This window comes from Dipodomys spectabilis, unplaced genomic scaffold (genome assembly GCF_019054845.1).
Source record: "Dipodomys spectabilis isolate Male_0828 unplaced genomic scaffold, ASM1905484v1 ptg000157l, whole genome shotgun sequence".
Taxonomy (NCBI): Eukaryota; Metazoa; Chordata; class Mammalia; order Rodentia; family Heteromyidae; genus Dipodomys; species Dipodomys spectabilis.
Window position 1 is genome coordinate 4,224,931 of NW_024870834.1, and position 16,510 is coordinate 4,241,440.

Sequence of the window (16,510 nt, forward strand, 5' to 3'; positions counted from 1 at the left end):
CCAACTATATATATATATATATATATATACATATATGTGTATATATATATATATATATATATATACACACACATATATGTATATGTATCTTAAAACTTAATTTGGTGTGTAATTGGAACTAGCTCTTTGGAGCCCTGGGTTATGTGTTTTGGAGCAGCCTAGAAGAAGGGTCGCAGTGGGGCAGGACATGGTATGTTAATTGGTGGCCTCTGGGACCTGTGAGAGAATTGGATCTAAGTCCCCAGTTAGAAGGAGCTTGGCAGTTTTATTTGAGTCTCTGAGGGCATGTATGGGGGAGACCACCGCTTTGTCCCAGTTCAAGCCTTTTCCTTACTTTTTGCTTTCATGCCATGGGCTCCACCCCAGCCCAAGCCTACACCAGAAGCAGAGAAAGAGGTGCAGAGGAGCCCCCTGTGAGGCTGACAGAATCCCACCAAGGCTGGCATAGCCCTGGACCCTGATCTGAGGTAGTCACACACCATTCAGGCCTGCGGTCCCAAGGAGGGTTTTACATTTTATTACCAAAGTCTCGATAAAAGGGACTTGGGTCAGAGTAACTATTCAGGGAGGAAAAACAAAGGAAATTAAATGCAAAATCATGGCTGGTGAAAACCACACAGAGGCCTTGGCTTTAATACCACCAGAGCCACGGGGGGAAGTGGGCCCCCAGGAGGTGGAACCAAAGGAGTGTTGGCTTGGTATTCATGAAGCCTGGTCCCTCTCCTGTTTAAAATAGAAATTGCCATTTAATTTGTTTCTGAGTTTTATTTCTCAAGTGAACCAGCATGGGGCCATGTAATGAGGCTGTGTTTCTGGGAGGTGTTGAAAGATGGAGAGAGGAGGAAAACCACCAAGCAAGGGAAGGAGCAAGTGAGCGAGCGAGCGAGCAGGGCTGGGTGTCCCCCAGCAGGGCCCAGGCCTTTATGAGGTTGAAAGGGCAGGCACTGGTGGTCAATGTCTCCTGCCCTTCCACGGGTGGGAGGGGCCTTTGTGTGATCCGGTGGTAGGCAGGTCAACCAAGTGCCCTGTGGCCCAGGAAGGGGTCTGAGACAGGGAGAAGAGGAAGAGGAATTTCCCAGAGAATGGACAAGGCCAGGCAAAGACCAGGATGATACATGGAAGCCTGGGGTGGGGCGGAGTTGTCTCTGAATTGGCTTAAGTAACAAACCTGACAGCTGACAGCCTTTGGGACTATAAGTGGTGCTCTAGTCTGGCTGCAGACAGCCATGTCTTTCTCCCATGGCAGGCCCACATGCCCATGGGCATTCTGCTCTACCTGGAGATGAACAAGAAATCATGCTAATCTCCTCCTGAGAAATGCAGATTTTGGATCTATCATCTATCTGAGACAAGTATGTGCAGATTCCCGGGACCCACCTTTGAGTCACTAGTAAATCAGTGGTCTCAAATGGAGCCCAGTAATTAGCTTTTTGCTGTCGCTCTAGAGCTTGTGATGTCAGCCATCCCCACAGTGGGCACACTGAGAAACTGAATCTTCACTGATCACATGCAAAGTATGTGCATGATGCTTGAGAAGAAGGTCCTAGTGAAACCCATTAAAAATTTTGCAAGGGAGTTTAGAAAAGAGGAGGATTAGGGGACAGGATATGAGAAGGAATAATAGAGTGAACGTTATCAAAGTGCATAATAGATATTTGTATGGGAAAAAAACCCGTCTTACACAATTAATTAACAGTTTTACATGATAGAAATACTAAAACAAAATCATGCTGGATGCCAATGGCTCATATCTGTAATCCTAGTTACACAGGAGGCAAAGATCTAAGGATTGTGGTTCAAAGCCAGCCTAGACAGGCAAACCTGAGAGACTCTTCTCTCCAGTTAAGCAGCAAAATGCCAGAAGTAGAGGCATAATTCAAGTGGTAGAGTGCCAGTCATGAACGAAAAAAAACAAGTAAGAACATAAGGCTATGAGTTCAAATCCCAGTAGTAGCACACATGTACATACAAAATCTGTGCAAAATTTGTATGCATGAATACACATGTTAGGTGTGTGTGTATGTGCAAATGTGTCTTGTGTATGTGTGTTTGCAATTTCAAGAGACTTTAGACCATATTCTCTGTATGTTTCTATTTTCTTTCAATTTAAAAAAAATAATGGGCATATAGTGTTTGTCTAAGCTGCAAAAATCTATCAGTGTTAGGCAAGAAGCATTATAGAAGCATTAGTACTCTGTAGTATTTGCCCCCTAGGAAGGTAGGCATGGGAGGCGTGGTCATAGATACCTACAAGGCCACAAAAGGGAATGAATCTACTTAGACTTGGAGCCAGTGGCCCTTTCTCTCTGGCCTCCAGGGTCTGAGGTGTTGGCTTGCAGAAGAGAGAAACCTCTCGCTTTTAAATAGTCTGTTGTTGGGAGGCGGGAGCAGGAAGTTGGGCAGGCCATGTGGAGCTGGAAGGCAGGTCTCCCCTTCTGTCTACCTCTATTCTTGGGGTCCTGGATTTGGCTAACTCCTCAGCACCCCCCCCCCCCACCACCCCATCCCAGTACCTCCTTCCCCCCCCCCCCCTCACTCTTTACCCAGTTCTCTTCCAGCCCTGCTGGCCAGGCAGAACAGCGATGGCGATTTTACTGCACTGTTAGAATTCTGTTATATTGCCCGTCGTGGGGTCCTGCAGCCACTTCATGAGAAGGCCAGACCCTTCCAGAGAAATGGTTTCCTACACCTTTACAATGTGATAGGAAAAAAAGGGCCGTTCGGTTTATGGAAACTATATAACATTTATGGAGTCTTGGCAGGCAGGAGTTGGAAGGTCTGCGGGGTAGGGGTGGGTATTTCAAATGGTGGAAGGCCCTGCAAGAGCAGCAGGCCTCTGTGGAGACCCCAGACAAACTCTCCAGGCCCGAGGTGACCCTGGGGGCTGGGGAAAGCCGCCTGGAGGGAGCAGCTGTGGGTAACCTCCTGCGGTCGCGGCAGTGTTTCTGTGAAGGGGCCTGGCTGTTCTCATGCTGTAAAGGGATACTGAGGCAAAAGTATTTCAGCTGACCAAGGTCAATGCAGTATGGCTCTGAAATGCCAGCCACGCCTTCTCACAATCTCTCTCTCTCTCTCTCTCTCTCTCTCTCTCTCTCTCTCTTTCTCTCTCTCTTTCCCCCCTCCCCCCACCCCTGGTATATATTGAGTGTTGAGCTACACTTTTTAGTTTTAAGTGATGAGAAAGACCCTAGCCATTAGGGACTTGTCTGCTACTTGTGGCTGAGTCTCACCTTGCCTTGTAACCCTCAGCCATCCTCTCTTCTTTGCTGTGGGTTGGCCGGCTTTGCTGTCAGAGCACTTGCACACAGGTATGCCCAGTGGTCCAGGGGGAAGAGAAGGTAAGGCCCCCTGTGACTGGCTCTGAGCCAGGGTGGGCTCTCAGCACATGGTCTTTGTGTTCAGGAGCACCTCCTGTGGGTTCCTCTTAGGGCCTTGGAGGAGGATGCCACGGGGAGTGAAATCACCCCTCCCGTCCCTGTCATCGTTGGCATTTTGAATTCATTTCTTCTTGCATATGTGCCCTGTGACATCTATGTTTTCTCTCCCCTACTTGGCTGCTTGGCTGTGAATTCTTGGAGTGCAGATTCCATGAGTGCTTAATTCTTCACTGCTGATTTTGCCCACAGAGCCTGGCATAGTTCCCAGTATGTAGTAATCACTGCATAAATATTAACTGGGAGGGTGGCTGGCCGGCTGGGTAAATGGATAGGTGCATGGATGACAGATGGATGGATGGATGGACGGGTGTGTGGATGAGTGGATGGATGGGTTGGATCAATTAGATATGTATTGTATATATGGATAGGTGGCTGGATGGTTGGTTGGCTGAGCAGATGGATGGTTGGTTGGGTAGATGGATGGGTGAATGAGTAAATGGATGAATGGGTAAATGGGTGGGTGGATGGATGGATGAAAGAATGGATAGGTGAGTGAATGGTTGAATGAATGGATGAGTAAGTAAATGGCATGAATAGTTGAGTGGATGGATGGAAGCATGGATGGATGGATGATGGATGAATAGAAGGGCAAGTGGTAGATGGACCGGGTAGATGGATGGATGAAGTATATTTAGACCAGCAGACACGCACCTCTGCATTTACACCCTGGAGTGCATTAAACTAGCAGCCTGGCCCGGGTTCTCAAAGACTTTTTCTAAATGCACTTCTGTTTCAGGGGCTCTACTTTGCTTTCCTTGAGGCCAGATGGAGAAACCAGGCTGCGTGCTTGAATGTGTGTGTAAATATTTTACAGTCCCCATAAACTTGTTTAAAGACGAGTGAGGGTGAATGTATAAACTTGGGCAGCCTTTGGGGAGGGCAATTTGGAAGTGGCTATTAAAATTTTAAATGTGCCCACCGCTAAGACCCAGCAGCTCCACTTCTAGCTGTCAAGGGCAAGAAATACATTCGTAGGTTTGAGCACAGAGAACCACGTGCCAGGATGCTGGTGTGGGACGCCCACTGCCTGGTGGCTTGTGACAGTGGGAAATCAGAAGTAGCCTTCATGTCCACAGAGCAGGAGATCATGATGAAGCTGTGGGAAATGACAGTCATGGAGGGTGAGGTAGATCTATGTGGGTAGAGGGAAAGAGCTCAGCTGGTTCTTGGGACCGGACCCTCTCCAAGCTCCCAGAAGTCCCCGGGACTCAGACTCACCCACCTTAGCAATAGCCCCCTCTACCTGCCTCTCATTTCTGCCAACTCCCTTTCCTTTCTCCCACCCCCTTCCTTGTGAAGCATGGTATTACACTAGAATTAGAACTTTAATCCTCCTGCCTACTTGCCAGTGACATTAGAAAAAAGGAGGAAAATAAGAGCAAAGCTGTTACATGTACACTTACTGTCTGCTGGCTTTGAAGTTGAAAAGATTTTGAAAGAATTAAAATTTGATCTATGATGCCACCGTCTACCTAATAATGAGGCCAAGGGGAAAACATGTCATGGTCGCTACAGAAAACCCTAGGCGCCCCCCCCCCTCCCCTTTTGTCTACTCTGGGAGTAAAATTGGCTCTCATTTAAAAATAAATATGGCTAAAGATGTGTGAAATGGTTTTAGGCATGTAGGGGTTGTCCAACCAGGGCTCCACAGTTCCATGCCACAGAGGCCACCACAGGTTACTCTGTGCCAAGAACCACATGCTCGCCTGGTGAACCTCCATGGGCACTTTATCCGTATCCTTGAGGATACAGAGATGGCCCAGGCCATGGGGCTCGTGTGTGTGTGTGTGTGTGTGTGTGTGTGTGTGTGTGCGCGCGCGCGCGCGTACACGCACCTAAGCACAGAATTCAGAGAATTCCAGTTTGGCAGCATACTGACCCCTGTCCCTCAACCGTCCTCATGGATTTGTGACTTGGGCAAGCGGAACATCTTCCTGTGCTCCTGATGCCCATTTAGAGAAGGGGACAAAGGCAACTTTAGCGCCAGGGACTCTATTGCACTTGGCATATGGGGTATACAGTTTCCTTTCTTAGCCTAGGCAGGTTGGATGCCCATAAAACTGATAGGGAATGCTGGGTGCCAGTGCTCATGCCTATAATTCTAGCTACTCAAGATGCTGAGATCTGAGGATCAGGGTTTGAAGCGAGGCCAGGCAGAGAAGCCTGAGAGACTCAAAAGCCAGAGGTGGAGATGTGACTCAAGTGGTAGAGCACCAGCCTTGAGTGACAAGGCTCAGGGACAGTGCCCAGGCCCTGAGTTCAAGCCTCAAAACAAAACTGATAGGTAAGAGGTAAAGCTGACCGAAGGCTGTCAGATTCTTTTCCCTCATGCTCTGAACATTCTAGCCCCCAATCATTGATCTCCCTAGCCTGCCTTCCCCCATCCCAGCTCCTACCCATCTCTACCATCAAGCTACTGAGAAACAACTAGCAGAGCTGCCCTCTGTGTCCCCCAGCCCCACCCCTGGCAATAGTGTGGATTGAACTCAGGGCCTCACACTCGCTAGGCAGGCGATCTACCACTTGAGCCATGTCTCCAGCCCTTTTTGCAAGGTAAATTCTCACTTTATGCCCCACTAACATGGGCTGTGACCTACCTACTTGTGTTTCCCTGCAGCTGGGATGCCAGGTAGGTGTCATGATGCTCAGCCATTGATTAAGATAGAGTCTCTTGAACTTCTTTTTGCTGGAACTGGCCTTAAATTGTGATCCTCTCATCTCTGCCTCCCAAGTAACTAGGTTTAAGCTCTCACTCCCAGCCCACCAGCGCTTCTCCAGAACTGTCTAGAATCATAGTCTAGAATAAGTGTCTAGAATAATTTGTTCTGAGGCTCTAAATTCATGGATCGCACAGAGGCTTGGGGCCTGGGCTGGGGGAAACTGGGTTAAGGATGGCACACAAGCCCCTGCCAGCCTCCCTTGGGGAAGGGCAATGCTCTTACACGGGAACCGCCCCCAGCTCCCCTGGGCTCCAGTCGCACCTTGTTCCATGTGGAATCTTCCTGGGTGGGGAGTGGCAGGATTTTCCTTTCTGCTAATGGCATTTCTTTGTTTTCAGTTGAGAGGGAGAATGTACAGAAGAGGACTTTTACTCGGTGGATAAATCTACATCTGGAAAAGGTAAGTGGCAGCCTGGTTGGGGTTGGTAAGAGATAAGACTCATCTGACACTGGATGGCGGGAAGGAGTCTGCAGCTCTGTGTTCTTTCTTCTCGTGTGTTCTTTGCATTCTTACTGCTGCTCTCACCTGATTGTGGAAAGCATGGAGCCCAACAGTCACCTGTCCTGGGGTTGCCAGGGGAACTCCTGTCTTTAATAGGAATCCGTGAGCAGATGCTACAAGGCATTCCATGTTGAACAATGCCATGTTTCCATCGATAGGGCGCGTTCACCCATGCCTCCATCACTGCTGACCTTTTTGGGGGCTCTATGAAGAGCCATCTGTAGATATTTGCACCGATTGATGCTGGAACTATAGAATGTGCGTGTTGGGGGTTGGGGGGAGGGCAAGGTTTGGTCCTGGGGCTTGAACTCAGGCCTTGGATGCTATCCCTAGGCTTCTTTTGCTCAAGGTGAGCACTCTACTCCTTGAGCTATTGTATCACTTCTGGCTTTTTCTGAATAGTTTATTGGAGATAAGAGGCTCTCACAGACTTTCCTGTCTGGGCTGGCTTCAAATCATGATCCTCAGATCTCAGCCTCCTGAGTAGCTAGGATTACAGGTGGGAGCCACCAGCACCTGGCTTATAGAAATTTTTTTTTTTAAACAAAGCCACATTCCCTTGTTAATCTGATCACATGGCTACTGATGAGAATGTTACCAGCCCCTCCAATGTGCTGTATCCCGCTCCACCCAGCCTGCTTAGCACCATGCATATGCACAGTCTCCCAAGTCCTTCCGACAGCCCAGATCCCCTCTTCTGTTAGAATGAGGGAGCAATGGTGCCCACAGGACGTACACCTCCCTGCACTCTGTGGCTTTTCCTGTGTATTTAACTCTGTGGCCCTTCTCTCCCCCTGTTTATTTTCTTTCTTGCACCCATGCCTTTTTGGCTTGCCTCACACCTGTGAGGCGCTGAGGCACTCTCCCTACCAAAGTGTGCAACCAGCTTCAGAACAAAGGAGCAGCAATCAGAGAAGGAGGAATCCACACCCTCTTACCCACAGGTTGGACCCCCGGGCCGCCCACAGTCCTGGGGCTGCAGGGGGAAACGCTACTATTCTCTTTAATTGGGTACCAGTCCCTGCTGCAGGATGGGTGATGCAGTGCTGTCATTAGTTCCGTGCGAGCACCCTTTGTGCGAAAGTTGGTGGCACCCAGGGACCACTGTAAATCCATCCCAGTTGTTTTGATGTTGGCTGTATCTTCAGAATTGTTCATATGTGAAATATTACATGTTGGAAAAAAAGGAAACTGGTCCCCAAACCTGAGCGGTTCATGCACTCCTAAACGAATACCTGAGGTGCCTCTGAGCGGCGGGTGGTTCCTTGTGGAGGACCCAGTAGAACCAGGACGTCTGTCTGTCTTTTTTTTTTTTTTAATTGAGAAAAGAACAGAGGGTTGGGGAGCAAGTATCCCCCCCCTCACCTTTGCCCACCACCCATGAACTACATTCTTCCCTTCTCCTCTGTTGGTGGAGCTCCTGCCCCTTTTGGGGGGGCAGGGGGGGCAGGTGGGTAGCGCCTGCTCCCAGGATAAATCAGACAGCACCTGAAACCGATATGGAATAAAAACGGCAAAATTAACAGCCGCGTTTCCAGCTCTGAGACTTTCAAGAGCAGCCTTTCATGAGAAGGAAACCCAGGAACTCCTTGGTGAATTGGGCTTAACTGCAATTTGAAGGTTGTCAGGAATATTTACTGAGCCTCTGGCTTCTGGAAAAATTCCCTAATTGACCAAAGGAGTTAGATCATGCAGAAAGCCCTAGGGGTGCTGTTGACTCGGTCATACCAATCGCCTGAAGTCCATGGAATATTCTGGCGGGCAGTGTTTGGGCTGGAGCTGTTTCAACCTCCCCTATCCCGCCGCCTCCCCGCCCCCAACCCCACCCCCCCCATTCCCACAGGATGGACCCCAGCCAAAGCCTAGTTTGGAGCTGGCCGGGAGAGGCTCTTACAGGAACTGACAGTGGAAATTATTCTTCAGGCCTAACTGCGGAGTCAGGCTGGGCCCCGTCAGGCTGGGGGCTGGAAATCTTGTTAGAACACTTCTCAGGGGCTGTTTCGTTCCGGCCTCTCGTTTTCTGTCTGGGATTAGCAGAAATAACATCTCTGTAAGAGCCTGGTAACCCGATGCCACCATGCCACAGGCCTGGACCCGGCCCAGGGAGCAGCAGGGTTTGCCAAGAAAATCATTTGCCCTTTGGTTCCAAGTCTCTGTTGTCCTTGAAGCAAAGCCCTTTTCTCTGAACCTGGGGGCCTACTCGCCCTGGATTTGGACTAAGGGGAGTTCGGGGGCTTGTTTCAAGGGTAAGGAAATGCTCCCTTCCTTAATAAAATCAGACTCAGGCTTTCAGGGGGAAGGAAGAAGGCTTTCCCAGAGGAAACAACAGCTGGCCAAGGCCGGCACTGGGTTCTGAGACTTCCCCTCACCCCTGGGTCTCTGGCTGGTTAGGGCTGTGTCTGACCTGGAACACTGAGATGCAAGAATCCCGGCTCCTGTGTGAAGGCCTGCCTTCCGCTGGGCTCGGGGCAGGGCACGCCAGCCAGGCCCAGCTGCCACAGCCCAGCCCCCAAGCTGGAGGGAATTCCTCACTGAGATTCCAAGGCCCAGAGGTTGAACTGCAGTAAGCCTCAGCCGGGATGCATTCAGGACAGAGACTGTCAGCAAGCATGGTTGGTCAACAGAAGCTCAGGCACATTCAAGGCTGGAGATGGGGAACCTCACCAATGCCCAGACTGAGCCAAGAATAACAGACGCAGGTCCGCTGTCACAAGGTGATTCGTATGAACTGGGTTCCCCTGGATAGCCTGATGCAAAGGGCTTCCTGATTCAGCTCTAGAACTAGCATCCAGCCCGGCTGGGCTTCAGTTTCCCCAAATTGGATAGAAAGGCCTGGGCATCATCATTTCCTGTAGGTCTCAATAAAATTCTGCGGAGTTCTGTGGAGACACTCTATTTCCTCATACAGCAGAAATATGGCTGTGGCCCACATGTATGAGATCTTGGGTGAGGAGGGTTCCCAAGGTCACATATTCGATCAGTTCCCTGTGCTGGGTCTCTATGCACAATTGTCCTGCCACCCAGCAGGTTACCTCAGGGTGATGACTTCTGTCTCTTTGGATGGTCTTTCTGCATGTGGACCAAGCTGTCATCTGAATATTCTCTCTAGAGCTGAAACTTGCATCTTTGAAATGGTTTTGTGATGGTTGCCTCTTTCCTCCTGTTCCTACAGTGTGACCCACCTCTAGAAGTTACAGACCTATTTGTTGATATACAAGATGGCAAAATCCTAATGGCATTGTTAGAAGTCCTGTCTGGGCAAAATCTGGTATGTATATCACTGGAGGGTTAGGAAGAAAGGGGAAGGGAAGAATCACTGAGAGTTTCTCTTGTGTATAGAGAGGTTAGCTTCTGCCACTGTGACAGAAAACCTGAAGCCAACAAAGATCAAGGAGGAAAGGTTCATTTTTGGCTCATAGTTTTTTTAGATGAGGATTTCAATCCATGATTGCTTAGCTATGTTGTTTGAGCCTGAGGTGAAGCAGGAGCAACGGATCAGTGGAGCAGCTCACTGAACAGCAACAAAGAAGCAAGAGAAGCTGGTGCTGGTAGCTCACACCTACAATCCTAGCCACTTAGAAGGCTGAGAGCCAAGGATCCAGGTTCGGATCCAACCAGATCAGCAAGGTCCATGAGACTTTTACCTCCAGTTAACCAGTGAAAAGCCAGAAGTGGAGCAGGAGTTCAAATGGTAGAGGGCTAATTCTCAGGAACAGTGCCCAAGTCTTGAGCTTAAGCCCCAGGAGGAAAGGAAGAAAGGAAGAATGGAAGGAAGGAAGGAAGGAAGAATGGAAAAAAGGAAGGAAGGAAGGAAGGAAAAGAAAAAAGGAAAGAGACAGGAAGGAAGGATGAAGGAAGGAAGGAGAGGAAGAAAGAAAGAAAGAAAGGAGAGAAAGAAAAGGCAGGAAGGAAGGAAAGGAAGGAGAGAGAAAGAAAGAGGGAGAAAGAGAGGAGAAAAAGGAAGGAAGGAGAGAAGGAGAAAAGGAAGAGAAAGGAAAGAAGAGAAAGGAAAAAAGAAAAGAGAGAAGGAAGGAAAGAGAAAGGAAAGGAAAAGAGATGAAAAGAAAAGGAAAGAGCAAGTAGGAAAGGTCAGCATTCTAGTCTCCCCCTCAAGGGCATGTCCCCAAAGGCCTAACTTCTTCCCCCAAGGCCCCACCTTCCAGTAACACCAGACAACCAAGCCCCTCCCCTCTGTTCCTCACAGAGATAACTGTCTATGGTGCCACTCCAGACAGCTTCTGCTGGGTAGCTCTCAAGCTCAGTGGCCATAGGACAGCTAGTGCACATTGCTCTAACTCAAGTGTTAGCTGCATGTTGCTGCACATGGAGGGAGGAGAGTGGGGAGGCTAACAAGCCAGGAGACACAAAAGATGGACAAAACCGCCCCCTTTCCCTGTGGACCACTGGGGCTCACCCTTCCCCCCAGCTCCTCCGAGCTGAGTCCAGGAACTAGGAGGCTGGCCTCTCTGAGGACTCTTGGTGCTAGAGCCGTGTGGCGCGAGAGGCACGTGTTCTGGTTTGAATGCAGTCCAGGTGGGTTTTAGCCACAAGCCCCTGACTTTCTGCAGAAATGGAGGTAAAGAAAAATATCGACGACACCTGTGTTGCCCCTGGGCATTTGCAGGTACCACGTCTGCTCAGCCAATCTCCTTCTACCTTCTTTTACAGCTGCACGAGTACAAATCCTCATCGCATCGTATTTTTCGTTTGAACAACATAGCGAAAGCGCTGAAGTTTTTGGAAGATAGCAATGTAAGTGTTCGAGGCCCATCTTGGTAACATGAGCTTGCCCTGTCACAAACTATATCGTCGTAACGGTCAGTGCCGGTCACAAGAAACCCTCAAGAGGGCACCCCGCTGCACTGCCAGGCTAGACAAACTTCAGCCCAATGGCATCTGTCCTCTGGGGGTACAGGGCGGCCGCCTGGCACCTGCCCACTTGCTAGAACTCTCCAGCGAAGTGCCGAGCAGCTAGCTGACCCTCGGGTCCTTGAAATTTGTTGATCTTGTATGTTTTCCTCCTCTGATTCCTCTGAGTCCGAGTGTAGTGAGTTTGTCGGAGTGTGAAACTTTGTGTTAGAATTCAGTAAATGAGAAGCAAAGCAGCAGCAGTGGGAAAGAGGGCAGCATTCTCCCTGCTTGGCGACGACTTCCTGATGCTGATGTGGGTGTTCTGTGTTTGCAGCTCGGCTTCCGGTCTGTGGGGGGGGGTGAGATTCCAGGACCCCACTTCTGTTAGGTTTCAGGGGTCAATCTGGGTGGAGAGACGTCTTCAGCTTCCCTGATGAAATGCCCCCCTAATGTGAGAGTCACTTGAGGGGCATCGTGGTCAGTGATAGGGGCTGACATTGCCTGATCTTTTAGCAGAAAAAGCATTTGTTAAGAACAATGGTTGGTACTCCAGGAATGACCTGGAAGCCTCGATAGAGCCCAGGGACAGCAGGGTCATCCGGCCTCTAGGACACACGGTGTGGGCCTGCGGCCCTGCTCCCTGTGAGGAGCCCCCACCCCCCACCCCCAAGGGAGCAAGTCATCCTCTGTGTTGTCAATCCAACCTTACCTGTCCCCGCATGCTGTGGAATGTTATACAGCCATGAAAAGGAATGAGACACCGATGCGTGCTACATCATGGATAAGCCTTAAAAATTCTAGGCCAGGTGACCCGAGGGCAGACCCAGAGGTGTGATTCAGGACAGAAAAATCTCTAGAAACAGAAAGTAGATAACGGTAGCTTGGGGCTGGGAAGCAAAGGGTCTGGGCTTCTTTTAGAAGTGATGAAAATGTAGTAGAATTGACTACTGACACTCGCACATGTCGGTGAGTTCACTCACAAACCCGACTGTTTACTCTGGATGGAGAATCGAATGGAATGTGACTTAGCTCCCAGTGAAGCCCCTTAAAAAGCAAGTACATCCTCGATGTCTTCAGAGACACCCCCCCCCACCCCCACACACACACCCACACACACCCACTGTGAAGGCCGATACTGTGTCCGCCACACCACAGTGGTCCACTGGACCAGCCCCGGTCCTGGAGTGTGACTCCATTTCCAATCCTTGCCTCCCCATTCAATCCAAGGATCTGTGGGACAATGACACAACTGTCCACAGAGAGGTAGCAGATGCAGTGCCCACCTGACAGAGCCACACAAAGCCAGGGGCTGCACAGAGGGCCTCACCTCCAGGAAAGACAGTGCCCAGAGCTGGAGTGGATGCCAGCAGACAGACCTTGCTGTTCTAGGTGGAGGTTGCCACTGGGAGCTATGCTGGCTGCTGCCCTCTCCCCCATAACTGTATGCCACAGAGACGGGGCTGCCCATCAGAATGGAAGCCTCTTAGAGCCTTGGTGTTCTCATCTGTGAAATGAGTGAACATTAAAGGAACTAACCCAGGAAAGCCGTGCGGGGTGCTCAGTGCTCCACAGAGAAGCCATTTTCCTGTCGGTCCTCTTGTGATCATTCTGCAGGTGACTCCTCAGAGGGGATGTGCCAACATTGCTCCCTTAGTTTTCAGTCTGGCAGGATTCTGAGGAAGGAGGCAGAAGACGCAGGGGAGCCTGGAGCTCTTGGTGGGAGGCAGGCCGGCGGGCCCTCCCCCCTCCTTCTTTCTGCGGGGATTGAATGCTTCCCTGCCTCCTTCGCAGGGTGACCCAGGATGTGTTCCGAGAGCCGCAGAGCAGGGCTGGGGCGGAGCTGTCAGTCCAGGGCCTCCAAACACGCAGGGAAATCTCACATGTGATTTGTCATAGGGGCTGAGCGCCCGTGAGGAATGTGGATGGAATATTGGACCTGAATTTGATCGGCCATGTTATTCACAGTATTGACAACTTCCTTCCTGGCCTCCGCTCTCGCCGGTGATGAGCCAGTGTTGTCTGAATTAGGTTCTTGGCACCAGCTCAAACTGACTTCGCCCAGAGAGTTCCACGTCTGCCTCAGTTAGGTTCACGGGAGCCTAACTGGTGTTGTCAGAAACTGACAGCCCATAGGATCAGAGGCCAGAGTCCAACGATTCAGAGAGAGCCGTGATGGAGAGGAGGGGCGAGGTGAAGGAGGAAGAAATCGCTTTGTGGGAAATAGCCTCTTCACTGCCCCCGCCCCCTGCCATGGCTCAGGCCAAATGTTCCAGGTGGAATTCCACGTCTGTTTTGGAGGACCTTCTCTTTCCTCTCCTCCCCCTGAAAACTGGGGTTTAACACGTATGAAGTGTAGTTTGACAATGAGAAGAAAGTGTGTAGCAGGGCCATGTGGCCTGATGTGGCCTCTGGCCCTTTTCGGTCTCATTTGTAAGATGCAGTTATGGTTTGGCCAGTGACCGCCCCCCCTCCCCAACATCCCTGCACCCCAGCCAGCACCCGAATCCTTGTCTTCAGTAATATATAAGTATAGTGGCCATGTGATGGGCGTGCTGCTGGTCCAGGGGCCACAGGTGGATTCAAGAGCATGCTTCTGTGGGCAGAGAATAGTTCGATGAACTTCCAGGGGTCTCTACACTAGGCACATTGTAACCCGTTGGAGGATATTTTGTCAGACACCATCTCTGGGATAGCCTTACCCCAACTCAGGGTTCTGGCCAGCCATGCGTTTCCCCTCCCACCGTCCATGGCCGCTGGGTCTTGGAGGTGCTAACCTTGGAGTTGGTTGGTGTTAGTGTAGCATGCAGACAGGCCTACCGGGCTGTCACCACAGCCTCTCCTTGGGTGACAATGGTAGAAATCGTGGCCCCGTGTGGTCCTCGGCACAAGTTGAAACCTCTCTGAATGTCCTCCGCTGTAGGTGTGATGTGAGGATAAGCTGAGTCAGGGCTTGAGCGCACTGTGTGTGTGTGATGCGTATGCATGTGCACGGGTGTCCCTGAGAGGTGATGGCAGGCACGAGGTGAGCCGGACACGCAGGCTGGGGAGGTGGGGGGCCAGGCCGGGTGGCCCCCCAGGCCTGCACGCTCAGCTCGCTTCTCCACAGGTGAGGCTGGTCAGCATTGATGCAGCGGAGATCGCCGATGGCAACCCCTCCCTGGTGCTCGGGCTCATATGGAACATCATCCTCTTCTTCCAGGTGAATTTTCCCCCTCCAGGGCGCACAGTAAGGACCGTGGATCAGGAGAGCCAGGCCTCGGGCCAGGCTCCAGTGAGAGAGATCTGGGGCTGCACTGCTGGCTTTCCTACCCGCTGAACGGGGATCTGCAAACAGCACTGGGGTCCGCTCTTCCATTGCCTCCTCACGGCAGCAGATTTTCCCCCATGGATTTTATTCTGTCTGAGCCCTGAACTTTAATACAACAAGGCTCTCCATCTGTCTCTCTGTCTGTCTCTGTCTGTGTGTCTTTCTGCTCCCTCTCATTCTCATTCTGCGAGCCTATCTGTGACATGGGGGTCGTGGGTATAATAAGAAGTGATAGACAGCAAAGCCACGTGAGCTAGGTCCGTGTCACACGGGGGCTGGGAAGGACCCGGGTGCTGGCAGGCAGGGAAGGATGCTGGGCGCATCCGGGAATGCGTCCTCAATCACACACGTGCCTTCATTCACCTGAGAAATGTCTGCTGAATTTCTCCAATATGGCAGGCCCTGGACAGACCAAGCCCTGTCCTCTTGACCCTCTGGGACCACAGAGGGCCCCATGTTACCAACTCCACAGTGCAGGCTGGGATTGAGGTGTGAGCCAGGCTGCTAACACAGATGGGGTGGGGAGGGGGTGAGCAGAGTTGGGTGTTGCAGGATGAATAGGAGCTTCTCAACCCTACTGTGCAGTCAACTGGGAGGGGGTTGAGATGCAGATTCTGAGTGAATGGAGGCCCCAGGGCAGGGCCTGGGCTTCTGCATTTTTCATCAGCATCCTGGCAGTATAGGTGGAGAAATGGGTAGAGGAGCTGGGTCAGGGAGAGCTGCAGAATGCCCACGTGGCACCAGGCAGGGGTTCTCTCCGCTCAGAGGATGGTTCTCCTGACATGGTCATGTGACTGCATGCGCACACATGCCTTGGGCTTGAACTCAGGGCCTGAGTGCTTTCCATTTGCTTTTTTACTCAAGTCTAGCACTCTACCACAGGAGCCACAGCTCCTCTTGTGGCTTTTGTTGCTTCATTGGAGATAAGAGTCTCACAGACTTTCCTGCCTGGGCTGGCCTCAGATAAAAATCCTCAGATCTCAGCCTCCTGAGTCACTAGGATTACAGACATGAGCTCGAAGGCCCAGCTCTGCCTCTGGGATCTGAAGCTCCATTCTCCTTCCAGATCAAGGAGCTCACGGGCAACCTCAGCAGAAGCTCCCCATCTTCCAGCCTGTCACCCGGCTCGGCGGGCACAGATTCAGACTCCTCCTATCCACCCACCCCCACCACCGAGAGGAATGCGGCACTATCGGTGAAAGATCAGAGGAAGGCCATCAAGACCCTGCTGGCATGGGTGCAGAGGAAGACCAGGAAGTAAGTGCAGGCCTGGCGTGGTGCGTGGTTTGCAGGGATGGGGGATGGGAGGGAAGGGACCACCTGCCCACATGCCCAGTGCTATGTGGAGATGATCAGAGGCCAGATGCATGTCCCTCACAGTCTTTGCGGCCAGATGGCATATTCCTAGTGGAGACTTTGTTGGCAGGAAGCTGATGAGAGATGAACAGGAGCCAGGGGGCTCTGTTGGGTGTACCTTTCCATAGACCCCACATGCTACCGGTGTGTGCACATTGATAACTAGACCTCAGAGTCTTTCTCAATCTGCACCTTTCAAATAGTAATCAAGGAGCTGGCTGCTATTCAGGAGGCTGAGATCTAAGGGTTGCAATTTGAGGCTAGCCAAGGTAGCAAAGTCTGTGAGACTCTTGTCTCTAATTAACCACCAAAAAAAAAAAAAAACGGGAAGTAGATT

At 51.1% G+C, this 16,510-nt stretch overlaps 1 protein-coding gene across 1 annotated transcript in view; it reads left to right on the top strand.

The window, feature by feature from the left end:
* Clmn (calmin) overlaps positions 1-16,510 on the top strand; it is a 67,011-nt gene that overhangs the window by 36,900 nt on the left and 13,601 nt on the right. Inside the window, exons 2-6 of the mRNA XM_042692456.1 lie at positions 6,496-6,557; positions 9,832-9,927; positions 11,328-11,411; positions 14,617-14,709; positions 15,884-16,074. Coding sequence (XP_042548390.1) covers positions 6,496-6,557; positions 9,832-9,927; positions 11,328-11,411; positions 14,617-14,709; positions 15,884-16,074 — 526 coding nt within the window. The remainder of the gene's footprint in view (positions 1-6,495; positions 6,558-9,831; positions 9,928-11,327; positions 11,412-14,616; positions 14,710-15,883; positions 16,075-16,510) is intronic.